At 42.5% G+C, this 18,531-nt stretch overlaps 1 protein-coding gene across 2 annotated transcripts; it reads right to left on the reverse strand.

Annotated features, from left to right (window-relative positions):
- Positions 1-8,886: 8,886 nt before the first annotated feature.
- LOC120033915 (probable ATP-dependent RNA helicase DDX5) lies at positions 8,887-14,342 on the reverse strand. Of its 2 annotated transcripts, none has more exons than XM_038980306.1 (13): positions 14,196-14,341; positions 13,242-13,413; positions 12,969-13,065; positions 12,727-12,860; positions 12,548-12,613; positions 12,324-12,465; positions 12,087-12,247; positions 11,821-11,993; positions 11,604-11,714; positions 11,462-11,523; positions 11,327-11,386; positions 9,866-10,084; positions 8,887-9,639 (listed from the first exon to the last, which is right to left on the reverse strand). In XM_038980306.1, exons 1-13 carry the CDS (start codon positions 14,234-14,236, stop codon positions 9,230-9,232), a joined length of 1,848 nt encoding a protein of 615 aa, XP_038836234.1. In that variant the 5' UTR covers positions 14,237-14,341; the 3' UTR covers positions 8,887-9,229. The 2 variants fall into 2 exon arrangements, with proteins under 2 accessions (XP_038836234.1, XP_038836235.1); XM_038980307.1 differs by having other exon boundaries at positions 9,486-9,639; positions 9,853-10,084; positions 14,196-14,342.
- Positions 14,343-18,531: the final 4,189 nt, after the last annotated feature.

The following is an 18,531-nucleotide window of genomic DNA, read 5'->3' on the forward strand; positions in this document are numbered from 1 at the left end:
TTAGTATATGTGGTTAAATGACAAAGTCCACATAGGTTTGGCAGACATATCCTGTCACATCCTAAAGAAGGTTAAAAGGAGTTAGATAATGCATAGCTACCGTACCAAAGCAAACAGCACACACACATGTCAGGGTGAGTAGGAGTGTGACAGGCAGACACTAAAGGGAAGCCTAAAAGTCACCCTGCTGGTTCTATAAGATAGAGAGCTGCAACAGATCCAGACTCTACACCCTGTCACTCCAAGACACCCCCCAGTGTAGGAGTGATGTGGAGGGTGTTCCTGCATGTGGTGAGTGACACAGTGTTCAGTGATGTAAAGGAACTGAAAGATAAGCCTCAGATTATTGATTTATCAATATACACAAATCTGATAGAACCTGTTTAAGCAACAGAACACACAGTACATACCCTCTTCTCTATATAAATATAAATCCTGAGTCTTCCAGCGATGTACCTAAACACATTCCAAATCTGCTGTCTGTCACTCACTTCTGTGAGATCACACTTCTTCAAACAGTGCTTTTATGTGCTCTGGGCTCTTTGTTACCGGGCCAGGCCACCTTAGTGTAACATAGTATTATCCATCAGAGCTATTGTTGCTCTGTCTACATAATTAGTCAGAGCAGCCATCTATTGAATACTGAGAGCAATGTGGAAGATCATTGCACCTTAATGTCACACCCCATTGCTAAAGGCACACATCAGTGGTTACATACAACACAGTCCAAATACCAATGAGATTACTCTTTTCTCAGTAAAGTAAACACATTGTGACAGTTACTACAGAAATGATTGTCTTGTCTCATCATCAATCGGCGACATATATGATATATTTAATGCTTATGTAAGGTAGCCATGAGACGTTACCAATACTAAGTCCTCATAGATCAAATCTGATACTTCATCTAAATCATCTACTGCATTTTCCTGGAAGACTGCAGACTCTCAAAAATACACTATCATTCCAAGTTGGACATAGAAAAGACCAGTCAACAAATGCCCACATGTGCAGTGGACTAGATTCCAGGTCGCCCCTACAGGGAATACAAGCAGGCTGAGATGAAATTAAAATAATAAATAAGAGACAGAGAAAAGAGAAGGAAAGAGAAGGAAACATGACACATCAAAGTTCAGGCAACGGAGGGAAAACTCACTGGGCCACTTTCACCAGGTCGTACTCCTTCTTCTTGCTGAACATCCTGGGAGGCTGTGTGTCCTGTCAGTCCCAGTGCAATTATCTTACTCCTCACTTCCCTCTCCTCGCTGTACCTCTCTCTCTAGCCGTGTCTCCTCTCTCTAGTTAAAGAGCAGCCACCTGTCTCAGCTCCACCCCAATGAACAGGTGTGTCATCATGAAGGCACTAGACCAGAGGAACAGACCGGGTAAACCTGTTCCTCTCTCCTGCTCTCCATCCTACTCTCTCTCTCTCTGTCTCTCTCTCACGTTCTCTCCATTCCTACACACCTGCATTCCTATCTTTTAATATATTTACTTTGTCTTACCTGGGCATAATCAATAAAGATAGTTTTTTTATAGACATTGTTGAATAGGCACTGCTTTTCTAGATCAAGGGAGTCAACACTAAGAGATACACATTATTATAACAGTGTGATTCCTCATTGGTAGACTTCCAATGGAGAAACACTGGAATGTGGCAGGGCCAGTCACCTGTTAGATTCCAGGGTGCTACTAACTCACATTTACTGACTTCAATCAAACCAATCTAAATGAATTTCCACCTTGAAACATTGGAAATTGAATTATCTAGTAATGACATTAAACCACTGATTAGTTGTCATTACAAACAGAATATCTAGATTCTAGACATATTTGGGATGAAATGCCAGAACACTAAAAGGCTATAGTGTAATGCCAAACAATACACCAACATCCACTTCGGCCTAAAGTTCACACTACATAAAAACATATCCAACAAGAATGATCATAGTTACTACTACATACACCTTTATTGAAGGTTGGGCACACCACATTCCAACTGTGCTATCCACCCAACAAGCAAACAGAGAAGGACAATAATGTTTAGAGAGTATCAGACTAAGAGGGTGTGATCTGTGGGTAGTAAAAATATCACAAAAATATCCAAGGGAAACGTAATAGCTATCTGTAGTAGTGTGATTTAAATGTTGTGTTAGCCCACTACAGAAAGGGTGCAGTGAAACTGGACAAGTTAAAACAAGTCTATCTTACAACAACCTAAGATAATAAACAAAACGTGACAACTTGACAAGCATTTGACATCACCATTGATCCTTTATTTTAGGAAGTCAAAACTGTGCAGACTAAAGTGGGTGGTCGTGCTTGTATTCTGTTTGTAGCTTAGCCATAGGGTACAGCATCGGACACTACAGTACAGTAGGCTACAGTTCCCCAGGCTTCTGAGTATCAGTGATTATCAGACACACACCCTGTTGAATTACCCCTCTTAGTATTTATATATATATATATTATTTCCCTTTATTTAACTAGGCAAGTCAGTTAAGAACGAATTATTGTTTTCAATGACGGCCTAGGAACAGTGAACAACTGCCTTGTTCAGGGGCAGAACGACAGATTTTTACCTTGTGAGCTCAGGGAATCGATCTTGCAACCTTTCGGTTACAAGTCCAACACTCTAACCACTAGGCTACCTGCCACACCTAGTATAATGAGTCAAGGTCTCAGAGAGGAATGCAGAGTACCCTTACCGCTGAGGGAAGAGCTGGGGCCTCTGCTGACGGTAGAAAGATAAATATTTATGAGTGTATGTGCATTGTGCCCTCGTAATCAAAAATCGAATCAAATCCAATTGTATTCATCACATGCTTGTAAACAACAGTGAAATGCTTACAGGCCCTTCCCAACAACGCAGAGAGAAAGAAAATAGAGAAATAATCTAAAAATAATAACAAATAATAATACAAGTTATAATAAATACACCATGTGTATACACCATATGCTGCAGTAGTTTATGTGTCGGGGGGCTAGGGTCAGTTTGTTATATCTGGAGTACTTCTCATGTCTTATCCGGTGTCCTGTGTGAATTTAAGTATGCTCTCTCTAATTCTCTCTTTCTCTCTTTCTCTCTTTCTTTCTCTCTCTCGGAGGACCTGAGCCCTAGGACCATGCCTCAGGACTACCTGGCATGATGACTCCTTGCTGTCCCCAGTCCACCTGGCCGTGCTGCTGCTCCAGTTTCAACTGTTCTGCCTGCGGCTATGGAACCCTGACCTGTTCACCGGACGTGCTACCTGTCACAGACCTGCTATTTTCAACTCTCTAGAGACAGCAGGAGCGGTAGAGATACTCTTAATGATCGGCTATGAAAAGCCAACTGACATTTACTCCTGAGGTGCTGACTTGCTGCACCCTCGACAACTACTGTGATTATTATTATTTGACCATGCTGGTCATTTATGAACATTTGAACATCTTGGCCATGTTCTGTTATAATCTCCACCCGGCACAGCCAGAAGAGGACTGGCCACCCCTCATAGCCTGGTTCCTCTAGGTTTCTTCCTAGGTTTTGGCCTTTCTAGGGAGTTTTTCCTAGCCACCGTGCTTCTACACCTGCATTGCTTGCTGTTTGGGGTTTTAGGCTGGGTTTCTGTACAGCACTTTGAGATATCAGCTGATGTAAGAAGGGCTATATAAATAAATTTGATTTGATTTGAATTGATGTGCAGGGGTACGAGGTAATAACTTGGTTATATACACAGGGTACCAGTACTGAGAGGATGTGCAGGGGTACGAGGTAATAACTTGGTTATATACACAGGGTACCAGTACTGAGTGGATGTGCAGGGGTACGAGGTAATAACTTGGTTATATACACAGGGTATTATATACACAGGGTACCAGTACTGAGTTGATGTGCAGGGGTACGAGTAATAACTTGGAAATATACACAGGGTACCAGTACTGAGTTGATGTGCAGGGGTACGAGGTAATTGAGGTAGACATGTACACATAACTAGGAATAAAGTGACAAGACAACAGGATAGATAATAAACAGTAGCAGCAGCACATGTAATAAGTAAAAAAAAGTTTGTGCAAAAAAGGTCAATGCAGACAGTCCAGGTTAACTATTTAACTAACTGTTTAACAGTCTTATGGCTTGGGGGTAGAAGCTGTTCAGGGTCACATTGGCTCCAGACTTGGTGCATCGGTACCTCTTGCCATGTGGTAGCAGAGAGAACAGTCTATGACTTTGGTGGCTGGAGTCTTTGACCATTTTTAGGGCCTTCCTCTGACACCGCCTGGTATATAATTACACAAGCATGTGCAATTAATAGAAAAGTGGGAGGTGGGAGTTTATGTCTGAGTTATATTAACGCTACTAACTCATAACGTGATGTCTATGGCTGACTGAAAGCTGTGGTTTAGCATGCTGTTGAGCATCAGGCTTGACGTAGGTATGTCTGGCTCACATCCATAGCGGGTACAGTACTCTCCTGACCAACGGCAACATGCCAGTAGAGAAACATGCAAGATACTAAAGATACAAAAAGTGAAGAGTGATGAATGAAGAGGGACCTACAGGTAACTGCCAAAATAAAGGAAACACTTGAGTAAATGAGGGATACAAAGTATATTGAAAGCAGGTGCTTCCACACAGGTGTGGTTCCTTAGTTAATTAAGCAATTAACATCCCATCATGCTTAGGGTCATGTATAAAAAGGCCCATTTATTATTTTGGTTACCATGGCTAGAAGAAGAGATCTCAGTGACTTTAAAAGAAGGATTTCAAAGATGCATAGGGGGTTTAAAGGGCATGTGTGTGTCTCAGTCACCAGATCTCAGCCCAATTGAACACCTATGGGAGATTCCTGAGCGGCGCCTAGGACAGCGATTTCCACCACCATCAACAAAACACTAAATAAAGGAGTTTCTCATGTAAGAATGATGTCGCATTCCTCCAATAGAGTTCCAGACACTTGTAGAACTATGCCAAGGCGCATTGACCCTGGCAGCTCGTGGTAACCAAACGCTCTATTTAGACACTATGCTGGTTTTCTATATTTTGGCAGTTACTTGTATGCCATACACTAAATTATCAAAAGTATGTGGACACCTGTTTGTCGAACATCTCATTCCTAAATCATGGGCATTAATATAAAGTTGGTCCTTCCTTTGCTGCTCTAACAGCTTCCACTCTTCTGGGAAGGCTTTCCACTAGATATTGGAACATTGCTGCTGGGATTTGCTTCCATTCAGCCACAAGAGCATTAGTGAGGTTGGGCACTGATGTTGCGCAATTAGGCCTGGCTCGCAGTCAGCGTTCCAATTCATCCCAAAGGTGTTTGATGGGGTTGAGGTCAGGACTTTTGTGCATGCCACACCGATCTCGACAAACAATTTCTGTAAGGACCTTGCTTTGTGCATTTGGGGTCATTGTCATGTTGAAACAGGAAAGGGCATTCCCCAAACTGTTGCCACAAAGTTGGAAGCACAGAATCGACTAGAAAGTCATTGTATGCTGTAGCATTAAGATTTCTCTTCACTGGAACTAACGACCATAATTGCTCCTCCATCAAACTTCTCAGTTTGCACTATGCATTGGGGCAGGTAGCGTTCTCCTGGCATCTGCCAAACCCAGATTCGTCCCTTTATCGTTCATTTAAAAAAGATGTAGGCCTATCTCACTTCATAATCCCAGTTAAAAAAATACTCACTCTGAGTAAAGCAGCAGTGCTGGTGATGACAAAATCACATCTTTCAAAGTTCAGGTTTTCCTAATGTGGTCATAAGGTGTGGGCTACTGGTGCTGCATATTATTGCATTGTAAATGTCCAATCTCATTTACTGACTTAACATGTAACTCAACCACACCCCTCCTCTATCCAACTACACCACAGGGCAGAACACATACCTGGTTAAATTCCACATTATGCAAACCTGGCTGCCATTCATCTGGGAGAGGCTCAGTCAAGAACACACAAATAATTTACAGAGAGAGCACATTTCAGTCAAGGTATGTAACACTGAAGAGCAGGGCTTGAACTACAAGGGTTATGGGAACAAAGCAAACAAGGGCATTCCCTTAATCATTGAAAACATCAAAATGGTCCCCAAGAGCAGGTGTTTAATACTTATGTTGGCCCAGGCCCCTATTTTTAGGGAAATGTCTAGTGAATATCAAATCAAATCAAACGTTATTGGTCGCGTACACATATTTAGCAGATGTTATCGCGGGTGTAAAGAAATGCTTATGTTCCTAGCTCCAACAGTGGAGTAATACCTGACAGTACAAAACAATACACTCAAATCCCCAAAATAAAAATAAATAATAAATATAGAGATATTAGAACGAGCAATGTCAGAATTCGGAACGTTGAATTTCTGGTCCAAATGCCGATCTAATATCCAAAAGTAATTTTCGGATGTAGGTAATAATGCAAGAAATGTTCTGAGCAAATAATGTAAGAAATAACACACACAAAAATATACTGCAAAATTGGTTACGAGCTAGGAACAGGGCGACCATGTCCATAGGCGCCATCTCCGCTAACGTGTCATTTCAACCCTGACAAAGAGTTCTAAAGAATCACTCTCTTTGAAACACTTCTTAATTGCACATTTACAAATTGAGACATGAATGGATGCAGAAGAACATAATACCTGTGTCTGTGATTCACTGTGGCCTGTTGCTTGGGACAGGACCTCCAAAACTGCCACTTGGATTATTTCTCACTGCTGGATCATGAGAAAGCACCAGTCATGAGAGGCGAGGCTGCAGCAAACAAGGAAAGATAAATATAACCAGCTTTCCTAGGCTAAAAAAGCAGGCAGTATTTACAGTTAACATGCCAAACATACACGATATATACAAAAGTATGTGGACACCCCTTCAAATTTGTGGATTCAGCTATTTCAGCCACACTTGCTGCAATCTCCATAGACATACATTGGCATTAGAATGGCCTTACTGAAGAGCTCAGTTACGTTCAAGGTGGCACCATCATAGGATGCCACCTTTCCAACAAGTCAGTTTGTCAAATTGCTGCCCTGCTAGAGCTGCCCAGTTCGACTGTAAGTGCTGTTATTGTGAAGTGTAAACATCTAGGAGCAACAACAGGAGGTGGTAGCTCACACAAGCTCACAGAAAGCGAGGTCCATACAGAAATGGTTTGTCGAGATCGGTGTGGAGTACCTTTATTTGACTAGGCAAGTCAGTTTAAGAACAAATTCTTATTTACAATGACGGCAAACACTGGCCAAACCCGGACGACGCTGGGCCAATTGTGCACCGCCCTATGGGACTCTCAATCACGGCCGATTGTGATACAGCCTGGACTCGAACCAGGGTGTCTTTAGTGACGCCTCTAGAACTGAGAACCAGTGCCTTAGACCTCTGCGCCACTCGGGAGCCCGACAGGCCTCCACAGAGCCCTGACCTCAACCCCATTAAACACCTTTGGGATGAATTGGAACACCGACTGCGAGCCAGGCCTAATCGCCCAACAGCACTAATACTCTTGTGGATGTATGGAAGCAAGTTCCCACAGCACTGGTCCAACATCTAGTAGAAAGCCTTCCCAGAAGAGTGGAGGCTGTTATAGCGGCAAAGGGGGGACCTACTACAAATTAATGGCCATGTTTTTGGAATGAGAGTTTCGACAAGGTGTCCACATATTTTTGGTCATGTAATGTACTTTAGGGCCATTCAGATCATCACGGTTGTGAAAATATGTACCTCTCACCCTCAAGCCATCTAGAAGAAACTGAGCTCATAAGTTCCATGCTTTTCCCCAGCAGGGTCAGACATCACAATATAGTCCCTATCTGCTTGCCATCTAGAATGGATACAGTACAAGGTGTCAAAACCTTTAATACAGTTGTTTCATCTGTGTTGAGCTTGAATAGATTTGTGTCATTTCACCCAAACAAGTCCCTGCCAACGCCTCAGTGGGCAGACAGGGTCAACCAGTTACCCAACCCTCACCAGCTTGCTAGAGGGATGGGTGAAGATGGTTTCATGTGCTGCTCAGTGAAAGCAGGCAGAGAAAGATGTTAGGTAAATACTTGAGTAAATCCAGGCCATAATGGATGGATGGCATCAGATGAAATTGACTGACAATTTTCCTTCCCCCAAAAATAAAATCGAAAGCGGCCACTTGAGTCAATAGTTAGAAGGCTGTGTTCAAGACATGACAGCTGGTATTGTGTTTCCAGTACAGACAGGCCCCTCCCTCCTTTAGGTAAAGTATAACATACACAGCGCCACTAACAGCAGAAGAAACCATGACTCAAAACTTAAACGGTTATGACATCAGCCATACCAGCTGAGAGCCTTTCCTAGCATTGCACAGCAGACACCTGCAAAACCGATGGGGGTGACATTTTATATGTGCACATTTGCCTCGGCATTTAGACAACGAATTAGGTATATGCAGTTACCCATCTGGTCAATTTTAGGGAAATTCAGCTTAGTGGCAGGTCAGACAGTACCCATTATCACTGACAAATGTGGAGGTTGTTTAATCAAAACCTTTAACCCCTGATTTACATAAGGTACATCAATAGGTTGACAATGTCACCATAGCACAAGCAGGGGGGGGGGGGGGGGGGGGGGTGTTATATTGAGTTGCTAGATGAGATAGCTCTGAACTCCTTGCCATTTGCAAAAAATAAATAACTCGAGGAAGTCTTTAAATCCAACAGTACTATTACATTGATTTGGCATAACTGCAAGTCTCAATCCCCAGTATTAACAGGTGCGGTGTAGTCAAGCATAAGCATTCACTAATTTAAGCTATTGACAATGTTCATAGATTCTGCTAGACGGAAGATTACCACTCCCGGGTGTTCAGCCATTTACCTGATGTTGAAGTAAAGCATTCACTGAAATTCATGTAATGGTGTAAAAGAAAAGACAACACGATATGCATTTTTGGTTTTTAATCGAAAGGCCATGCCTCCCAGTTAAGATCTTAACATATCACTTTAAATGGTACAGGTGGGACAAAACAATACATCTGCAAGAACTAGTACAAAATAAGACTAAACATCACTGAGGAATGTAACAAATTAAATAAGTAAAAGAAAGCAAAACTGTGCACCATCACTATTGCTGCAGGACCCCCCCCCCCCCACAAGGACTTGATAGAGGTTTTAAAAAATCAATTGAACCCTGTGTAAAAAATTAAACAGTACAATTTTGGATAGAGTATAGGACTAAACAAGACAAAAAAGCAATAAGTTACCATCTTTACTTTCATGTGGATGTTTACTGTGGGAATTGAGGGGGCATTGAGTAAGGCACCATGGGCTGTGGCGCTTGTTGCTGCGTGAAGGGGAACTGTTGATGGCTCATGCCATTCTGTATACCTCCCTGGTTGGCACTAAACTGTGGGGCCTGGAAGTTCTGCGTTGGGAACGCCCCGGCCTGGCTGGTACCATAGTTTGACTGGCCGTTGCTGCCGTAGCCGCCAAAACCATTGCCGCTTTTGTCAAAGCCACTTGCCCCATAGCCTCCACTCTGTGAATTTGTGCCAAAGACCTTCTTTGGTCCACTGTCAAAACCTCTATCGTTTTCCCTGTCCCTAAAGCTACTGAAGTCACGCCTGCCCCCGGAGGAGTACCTGTCCCGGCGGTCATCCCTAAATCCACTACCACCTCTGCCTCCCCTTGAATGACCTGAAAGGAACAACAAGAACAAATTAGAATGGGCTTTCATGCTAGTTTGAGTGATATGAAATGGGTACATTGGAAAACACTGTAGGGGGGTAAATGAATGGCTAACACAAAAATAAATCAAGATCCCATAGCTTTGACTGTGCCAAACCCATCCACGTCAACAAAAAGGGGGAAAAAAATGGCTGCAGCTGAACCACAGTTCCTGTATCTCACCAATTAGATTTACCTCCTCTGTCCGCCATCTGGAGGAGTTTAGGGTTGATGGCCTGGTTGGCCTCACGGAGCACAGCAACGAGGTCGCTGGCCTGCCTCATGTTGTTGGGGGTGAAGAAGGTGTAGGCTGTGCCAGTCTTTTGGCTCCGGGCAGTTCTGCCGATGCGGTGGATATAGTCCTCAGAGTTGTTGGGGTAGTCAAAGTTGATGACAAATTTCACATCTTCAACATCTGTAGGATGTGTTGCAGTGTGGCAACAAAAAAAAAAAAGCAGAGGGAGCGCACAAAGATGCACACCACAACAGCCAGACCAAAAGAGCAAAGTTAGTACAACCATTCACTGGATGTAGCTGGGTTTTCCACTAGGCTGTAAAGAATAGCATTAGACAACTTCAGAAAGACTAAATCTGTGGGGATACTACGGTGGGAAGAGAGAAACGATGCACACTCCAAATGCTTCCAATCCAGATAACCTCTCAATTAATTCTCAACAGCCCCCACCCCTAAACAAGGATCAGAAGTCTTACCATAAAGGAGTATGCATTCACTAGTCCATTCCCATTGCAGAAAACTCCCCACACAATGCCAAGTGACTGCAGGGTGCTTCTACACAGTAAGGCCACTATGCGCACTGTTGCCTCATGTGCCAAAACAAGGACCTTATGGTGATAACGAAGGCCCTTTCTTCCCACACACTCATAAGAAGCTCGCTATAAAGGCCACACTGCAACGTCTTGCCAAGACCATAAACAATTGGGAAAAGCTAAAAGATGGAGCCACTTACTCCTGTGACCCATAACAAAAGTACCCCCAGTCTCATCAAGAACCAGTGTTCACGTGATCAAATGTCTCTCGTTGGCAGGTCTCGACATGACTTGAAACGCAGGTGAGGGAGGAGTGCGAGCTTGGATTTTGTCCCCAGCCAACTGACATGACCCACTGACACTAAGCGCCAGTAGCCATATCATTACAGAGGTGAACGTGTAATTGGACTTACAACTGCTCTCAAAACAGAAGTTTAGGAAACTGCCACATTTGTCAAACATGTTTGAGAAAAGCTACACCTTCCAGAACTCGATGACTTGCAATACAATGCCCAAACCGACATGCAAGACATGGAAACAGCAGAGCCTGGTGGAGCCATGAGCTTGGGTGTGAAGCAGTCCAAACCGATGCCAGAGAACAGCTGCATTTACAGGGGTGCAGCGGCTAAGGCCCCCTTTTGGGCAGCCCAGCGTGATAGTCAGCACTCAGGCCCCGCCACCTCTGTATGTGACTGGGTGATGTCCCAGTCAGGACACCTCCAAGAGTCCTCCTTCCCCCTCTGGAGACCTGGGCGTGTCATGCCAAGGCCCTGCCTCAAAAGACCGCTCCTTCAGATAGGGGAGAAACTCAGAAGGCAGAAGTTACAGAAAGAACCACTTTCTCAGAAAAAAAGTTGGTACAAGGGACCAAGGACAGAATGAAACTAACCTAGACCCCTGGAAGCGACGTCTGTGGCAATGAGAATTGGAGCCTTTCCGAACTTGAACTCTGAAAAAAGGAAAGGAAATTGATAGCTGGACATAAGAGGTTGTCTCATACTAAATTGTTCTTGTGATAACTCACCATTGAGCACCCAGTCCCTCTCCTGCTGGCTCTTGTCTCCATGGATGCCCATTGCTGGCCAACTAAAAGGAGCAAGTGTCAATTAAGTCCAGTAAAACACATGAGTACCGAGTTTAAAGAACGAAGTATTGATGCCACTTACCCATCCCGCCTCATCCTCCTAGTGATCTCATCACATCGCCTCTTGGTCTCTGTAAAGATTATGGTCTTGTTCTCCTTCTCACTCATGATCTCCTCAAGTAGGCGGAGGAGTCTGGAAGGGGAAGGCCGGGAAGCATTCAATTAGTGACTAAACAAAAGCGTCTAAGTCATATTTTCCACCCATTACATATACAGTACAGAAATACCACAGGACTCACTTGTCTTCCTTCTCGCCATCATTGCAAACATCCACGATCTGCAAGATGTTGTGGTTGGCACTCAGCTGCAGAGCTCCCACATTGATCTGGACGTAGTCCTTCAGGAAGTCCTCTGCCAGCTGGCGCACCTCTTTGGGCCAGGTGGCACTCCACATCAGAGTCTGTCGGTCAGGCTGGAGAGAAGGAAGGTGTCAGAATTTTCCCTTGGCTGTACCAAGTGAGATCAGTAGACTATTAGCACATTAATGCATCACAACAGAACTCACTCTGATTTGGTCCACAATTTTTCGGATTTGTGGTTCGAAACCCATGTCGAGCATTCGGTCAGCCTCATCCAGGACCAGGTAAGTGCATCTGCGCATGTTGGTCTTCCCCGCTTCCAGGAAGTCAATAAGCCTGCCAGGTGTGGCAATGCAAATCTCCACACCTATAATAAACAATCTTGAGCACCAAATTCCATAGATTCAAATCAGCCAAATACATAGAGTGGTTGTGGAACTTACCTCTATCCAGGTCACGGAGCTGTGGCCCTTTGGGCGCGCCCCCATAAACGCAGACAGACTTCAGGCGAGAAGCTCTGCCATACTCTGCCGCCACCTGCTGGACCTGCTGAGCCAGCTCACGGGTAGGGGCAAGCACTAAGCACTGAAAGAAAGATTGAATACCATAAATCCATGTTGGGTGGATGCGAGATTAGATACAAGTCTGAATATCCATGGGTACTTACAATAGGGCCATCTCCACGTTCCAGGAAAGGCTGGTGGTTAATGTGCACGATTGCAGGCAACAAGTACTGCAAAAAGAAAAATTACATTGCAATAAAGAGAAACACTATCAGTCCTCTTATTTTTAAGAGCCATTCTAAGTTGCTGGAATAGTCATCAAGGCTAAGATTCTCACACTTACTGAGAGAGTTTTCCCAGAGCCTGTCTGTGCAATGCCAACCATGTCCTTGCCACTCAACGCCAGTGGCCAACCCTGTGCTTGGATCGGTGTTGGTTCTGACCATCCTGCTTTGTTAATGACATCCATAACGTAGGCTGTGGAAAAAGGGGGTTGTACATGAAAACAAACCCAGATTGAAGACACGTCTGGAACAAAAATAAATATTTCAACTGAATGTGTCAGATATTAGTGGATGTGCATACTTGGAAAACTGGCTTCATGGAACTTCATAATTGGATTAGGGCAGTCCCTCCCCTTCACAGTAACAGCTTTAGTACTTCTGTACTGTGTAACCTCTTGCTGCAATGACAAACATGTAGAGACTCAGATCAATTGGCATGGCAATGCAAAAGACAACTACACCAAATGGCCATTGGTGATATGGGGAAAAAAGGAACCTATGTAAGAACACATGACAATTGTAACATTTACAGAAAATTCAGCTGCATCTGGATTTAGACCACTGGATTACATACCGGAGATCTACGATTAACATCGGGGTGCTCTTGGTAAAAGTTCTTTTCAAATTTAGAGAGTTCGTCAAGGTTCCAGTGCTTCTTGCGCAGTCTATCACCGGGATTACCAAACTTCCCCCCACCTCCTCCTCCTCTTCCGCCGCCTCCAAAACGAGGTGGTCCGCTGCCATAACTGGGGAAACGGATGGTCTAATGTTAGTCACGCCAACCAATGTAAAAGAGATGTAGGTTACCTGTGGATAAACTCGCTTGAGTAAATACAATCAAAGAAAAGTACATTTTAGATTTAACAGAACTAGCAGTCAGCGTGTAACTAATTAAACATTACCCCAACTTCAATACAATGCAGAAACTACTGCCAGCGTTTCACCAAACTAGAAGAAATGCTTGGCTTATTGGACTCTGATTCACGTTAAAAAAAAAACACAGCAATCTTCAATATATATCCAGCACAGGAACAATGAAAAAAAAAACCCGGCCGGCATTTTGTATCCGCATTCAATAATGCCACATGGCGTACAAATATATTTAGTCGGCTAGCTTACCGGTTATCGGACATTTGCTGTACGATGAGGCACAATGTTAATGTTAAGATTAACGTTATGAAAATGTGATAACGTGAATTAAAAAATTACAACCGCGGACTAGCTTGTTCGTATTTTAATAAACAGGCCTCCAGCTAAGACTTTTCGGGTTCAGATCAGGCCTCTTGCTAGTTTCATGACGAAACGAGGCCTTTACAAAAACGTTGGTCCTTTCTGATTCTGAATACATTTCGATAGGTAACATTTTAAAAGTTTTAAAAAACGTCAATCTGAGTAAAAAAATAAAATACGAAATATACCTAGCTAGCTAAACGAATACGCTAGCTACCGTTATCCCGTGCGTCATGTCAGCCATTTCTGGCGAGACAACGAGGTGTTAAATTCGCCTAAAATTAATTCAAACACTTACCCTCTATCTCTACCACGATCTCTGTCGGAAAATCCAGGCATCTTGTAAACAAAGTGTATAAATAAAAACGATAAATAAACTACGCCTGAAAATCCGATATCAAACGCGAACTGCCGTGATGATGCTGAAATGCCGGTGAACTAAAAAAAAGAGATTCGGCTTTTATTGCATGAGGAAGTGTCACCGTCTGAGTGAAGTATTAATCCGCCATGAACTGACTACACCGCAGCACATTGCATAACGTCACATTCAAAGCTATTTGGAAGGAACACGTGCATATTTTGCGTCTATGTTCCGAAAATGTTGTGAAATGGAGGAGGTAATTTTGTCGCAATGTGTTTATAATGTTGAAAGCGCCTTATAGATAAAGTATCTGTATCCCATATGGAAATCTATTTTATAAAAAAAGGTTTTGAAACATAAGCTATGCCAAATTAAATCTCTAATACGACAGAATGCTATTGTGTACAATTGTGGAATTTAGCTAGGTATTATTGTCAATGTATCACATTTTATCAGGCGTATCACAATAACCACGTTTCCATCTAGTTTTATACTAGTAAATTCATACCGTATTAACAGCTGTGACATAAATGCCGACGGTGTGTCCGTAAAATGATTTATGTGAGAAATTCACGCGACGATATGGTATGACTCGGGAAACCATTCAGTTTATTGGGCTACATTTGAAATCAATTATTATGAACTTCACAGGTTGGTAAAAGTTCACGGTGATCTTGATGCTCATTTCCAATAAATATTGAGGGTCTAATTCTGGTGACATGATGATCGATGCTTGACTGCCGTTTGACAAACAAATTCTCGCTTTTAGGTGTATCAGAGCGATATATTTACACATAGCTCTCTGGGTGTTTCACTTGGGATTATTTAATGAAACCTGTTGGCGAAAGCATATGTACAAAAAAAAACAGTTGTGATCCGGTTGCTTTCCTTTTACCATAAGTGACGTCAGTGCTCAAAGAAAGCACATTCAGTAAAAAAAAATATGGCTAGATGGCAGTCTCAAACTAGTGCAGTCGATATGCAGGAACATCTCCCTAAAATTAGAGTTCTGCTGAGTACTTTAGCGTAAAATATGGTAGACCTAAAGCCACTTAATCAGGTTATGTTTTTAATGAATAATAGACTGTAAAGGGTTTTTGGAAATTGGAAAAGCTGCTCTGTAATGTGAAAATGTTGATTTACAGTAAAAGGTCCCTAACCTCAGAACTTGTTAGTGTAGTTCTGGGTCAGATGTCTATATATTTTTTCACTAAAATGCCTTTAATAGGCTACTGCCGTTAATTACAGTGCCTTCGGAAAGTATTCACCAATGGTGACTCTAAAACAGTTACTGAGTTTAATGTCTGTGATAGAAAACTGAGGATCGACCAACAACATTGTAGTTACTCCACAATACTAACCTAATTGACAGAGTGAAAAGAAGAAATCCTGTACAGAATACAAATATTCGGAAACCTGCATCCTGTTTGCAATAAGGCACTAAAGTAAAACTGCAAAAAAAGTGGCATAGAAATTAACTTTTTGTCCTGAATACAAGCATTATGTTTGTGGCAAATCAAACAAATCCCATTTCTATCACAGCCAGTAAACTCTGTAACTGTTTTAAAATAAGCATTGGCCTCATGGTGAAATCTCTGAGTGGTTTCCTTCCTCTCCGGCAACTGATGGTGCATTGATACCGCATCCAAAGGAATATTCAGTGTCTGCTTTTTTTATTTTCACCCATCTACTTATTTATGAGGCATTGGAAAATCTCCCTGGTCTTTGTGGTTTAATCTGTGCTGAAATGCACTTCTCGACTGAGGGACCTTACATATAATTGTATGTGTAGGCTACAGAGATGGGTTAGTCATTCAAAAACCATGTTAACTACTATTATTTGACACAGAGTGAGTCGGTGGAATCTATTATGTGACTTGTTAAGCACATTTTTACTCCTGAACTTATTTGGGGTTACCATAACAAATACTTATTGGCTCCAAACATTTCAGCTTTTCATTTGTAAAAATGTCTACAAACAAAATTGCACTTTGACATTATGGGTAATTGTGTGTAGATCAGTAACACAAAATCTAAATTGAATCCATTTTAAATTCAGTCTGTAAAACACAACAAAATGTGGAAAAAGTCAAAGGGTGTGAATACTTTCTGAAGGCACTGTACGTGATCAAGTTTAATATGCAGAGTGGTGTACCACTGCTTGGATCTACGAAATAACATCAATGTCAAGGTTGGCTGTAGGCTACCACAGAAACAATCTGTTTAGGCCTATACAGTCCATCGCACTACCAAAAATTACCTTATGTATGCCCATTCCTTTGTCTGAGCAAATAGATACTGATACCCCAAGCCCCCTCCTATCACCACCATCATCATTGATGAAAGCACTTCAGTTCACGCCTCTGGTGCTCAGGACATGCCAGACTCATTCTAATTCAAATAAATGCTCAAATTAAAATGAAAAGCTTTACAGCTCCCACTTTGTCAAGATTTAAAAGCTGGTTAAAGGATGACATAAAACATACTAGTGTGCTATAATACTTCATCTTCAAGTAAACACGGCCCTAAACTGACCTGTTTATTGTATCGTGGTAATCAAACTAGTGTAGTATTGTAATAACAGCCGTTACTCCAGATTTTGTTTAACATTTCCTGCTCTTATACTGTATATAAAATGCCCAATGTCATCTTTCTCATTTCCAAAGTAACCCTTCTCGTATCCCCTTTCCTGATTTGAAGTCAGAGACCCGTTAGCAGACAATACTCTTCATGTACTACGCTATTCTCAATTACAGTTGCTAAGGAAAATAACCTCTCCCTCAACGTCAACAAAACAAAGGAACTGATTGTGGAATTACCTTCCAGCGGGTGGTGAAGACAGCCCAGTACATCATTGGGACCGTGCTTACACCCAACCAGGACATTACTCGAAACGGTGCCGGAGGAAGGCACGCTGCATCATCAAGGACCCACACACCCAAACCACGAGCTGTTCTCTCCCTTACCGTCAAGGAGACGGTATCGGAGCATTAGGTTTGATACCAACAGGCTCAGATACCGTTTCTATCTACAAGCCATCAGACTGCTGAACACTTGAACTGGACTGATCACCTGCTGATTCTCTGCACCTTAGCACACATCACAACTGCTGCTACCAGGCTCTTATAATGCTGCTCAAATTATACACTTGCAATTTATACACACCCGAGTCAATACTTAGTAGAAGCACTTTTGGTGGCGCTTACAGCTTTGAGTCGTCGTAGGTATGTCTCGATCATCTTTGCACATCTGGATTTGGGGATTTTCTCCCATTTTTCCTTGCAGATTTTCTCACGTTTTGTTAAGTTAGATGGGGAGTGGCAGTGAACAGCAATCTTCAAGTCTTTCCACAGATTTTCAATGGGATTCAAGTCAGAGCTTTGTCTGGCCACTGAAGGACTTTCACATTCTTGTTTGGAAGCCATTTCAGTGTTGCATTGGCTGTATGCTTGTGGTATTTGTCCTGTTGGAACGTAAATCATTGCCCCAGTCTAAGGTCATTTAGACTGTATTTTGCTCCATTCATTGTTCACTCTATCCTTACAAGTCTCCCAGTCCCTGCCATTAAAAAGCATCCCCATAGCATGATGCTGCCACCACCATGCTTCACGGTAGGGATGGTGTTAGATTGGTGTTGAGCTGTGCCTGGTTCTCTAGACATAGCGCTTTGCATTCAGGCCAAAGTGTTAAATTCTTGTCTCATCAGACTACAGAATCTTTTGCCTTATGCTCTCAGAATCTTTCACATGCCTTTTTGCAAACTCCAGACATGCTGTCATGTCCCTTTTTATAATATAATATACTGTAAATAATATATACTGAACAAAAATATAAACACAAGATGCAAAGTGTTGGTCCCATGTTTCATGAGCTGAAATAAAAAATATTCCAGAAATGTTCCATATGTAAAAAAAGCTTATTTCTCTCAAATTTTCTGCACAAATCCCTGTTAGTGAGCATTTCTCCTTTGCCAAGAAAATCTATCCACCTGACAGGTGTGGCATATCATGAAGCTGATTAAACAGCAGGATCATTACACAGGTGCACCTTGCGCTGGGGACAATAAAAGGCCACTAAAATGTACAGTTTTGTCACAATTGGCATGCTGACTGCAGGAATGTCCAACAGAGCTGTTGCTAGAGAATTGAATGTTCATTTCTACCATAAGCCGCCTCCAACGTAATTTTAGAGAATTTGGCAGTACATCCAACCAGCCTCACAACTGTAGACCAGGTTTAACCACGCCAGCCCAGGACCTCCACATCTGGCTTCT

The sequence above is a fragment of the Salvelinus namaycush genome, chromosome 41 (genome assembly GCF_016432855.1).
Source record: "Salvelinus namaycush isolate Seneca chromosome 41, SaNama_1.0, whole genome shotgun sequence".
Lineage (NCBI taxonomy): Eukaryota > Metazoa > Chordata > Actinopteri > Salmoniformes > Salmonidae > Salvelinus > Salvelinus namaycush.

Excerpts from the sequence above, each read along its gene's own strand:
- LOC120033915 (XM_038980306.1), bottom strand. The coding sequence starts at position 14,236 with ATGCCTGGATTTTCCGACAGAGATCGTGGTAGAGATAGAGG. Across the intron at positions 12,466-12,547 it reads AACGTGGAGATGGCCCTATT|TGCTTAGTGCTTGCCCCTAC; the intron begins GTAAGTACCCAT and ends TCTTTCTTTCAG. Across the intron at positions 9,640-9,865 it reads CCAGATGGCGGACAGAGGAG|GTCATTCAAGGGGAGGCAGA; the intron begins GTAAATCTAATT and ends TGTTCCTTTCAG.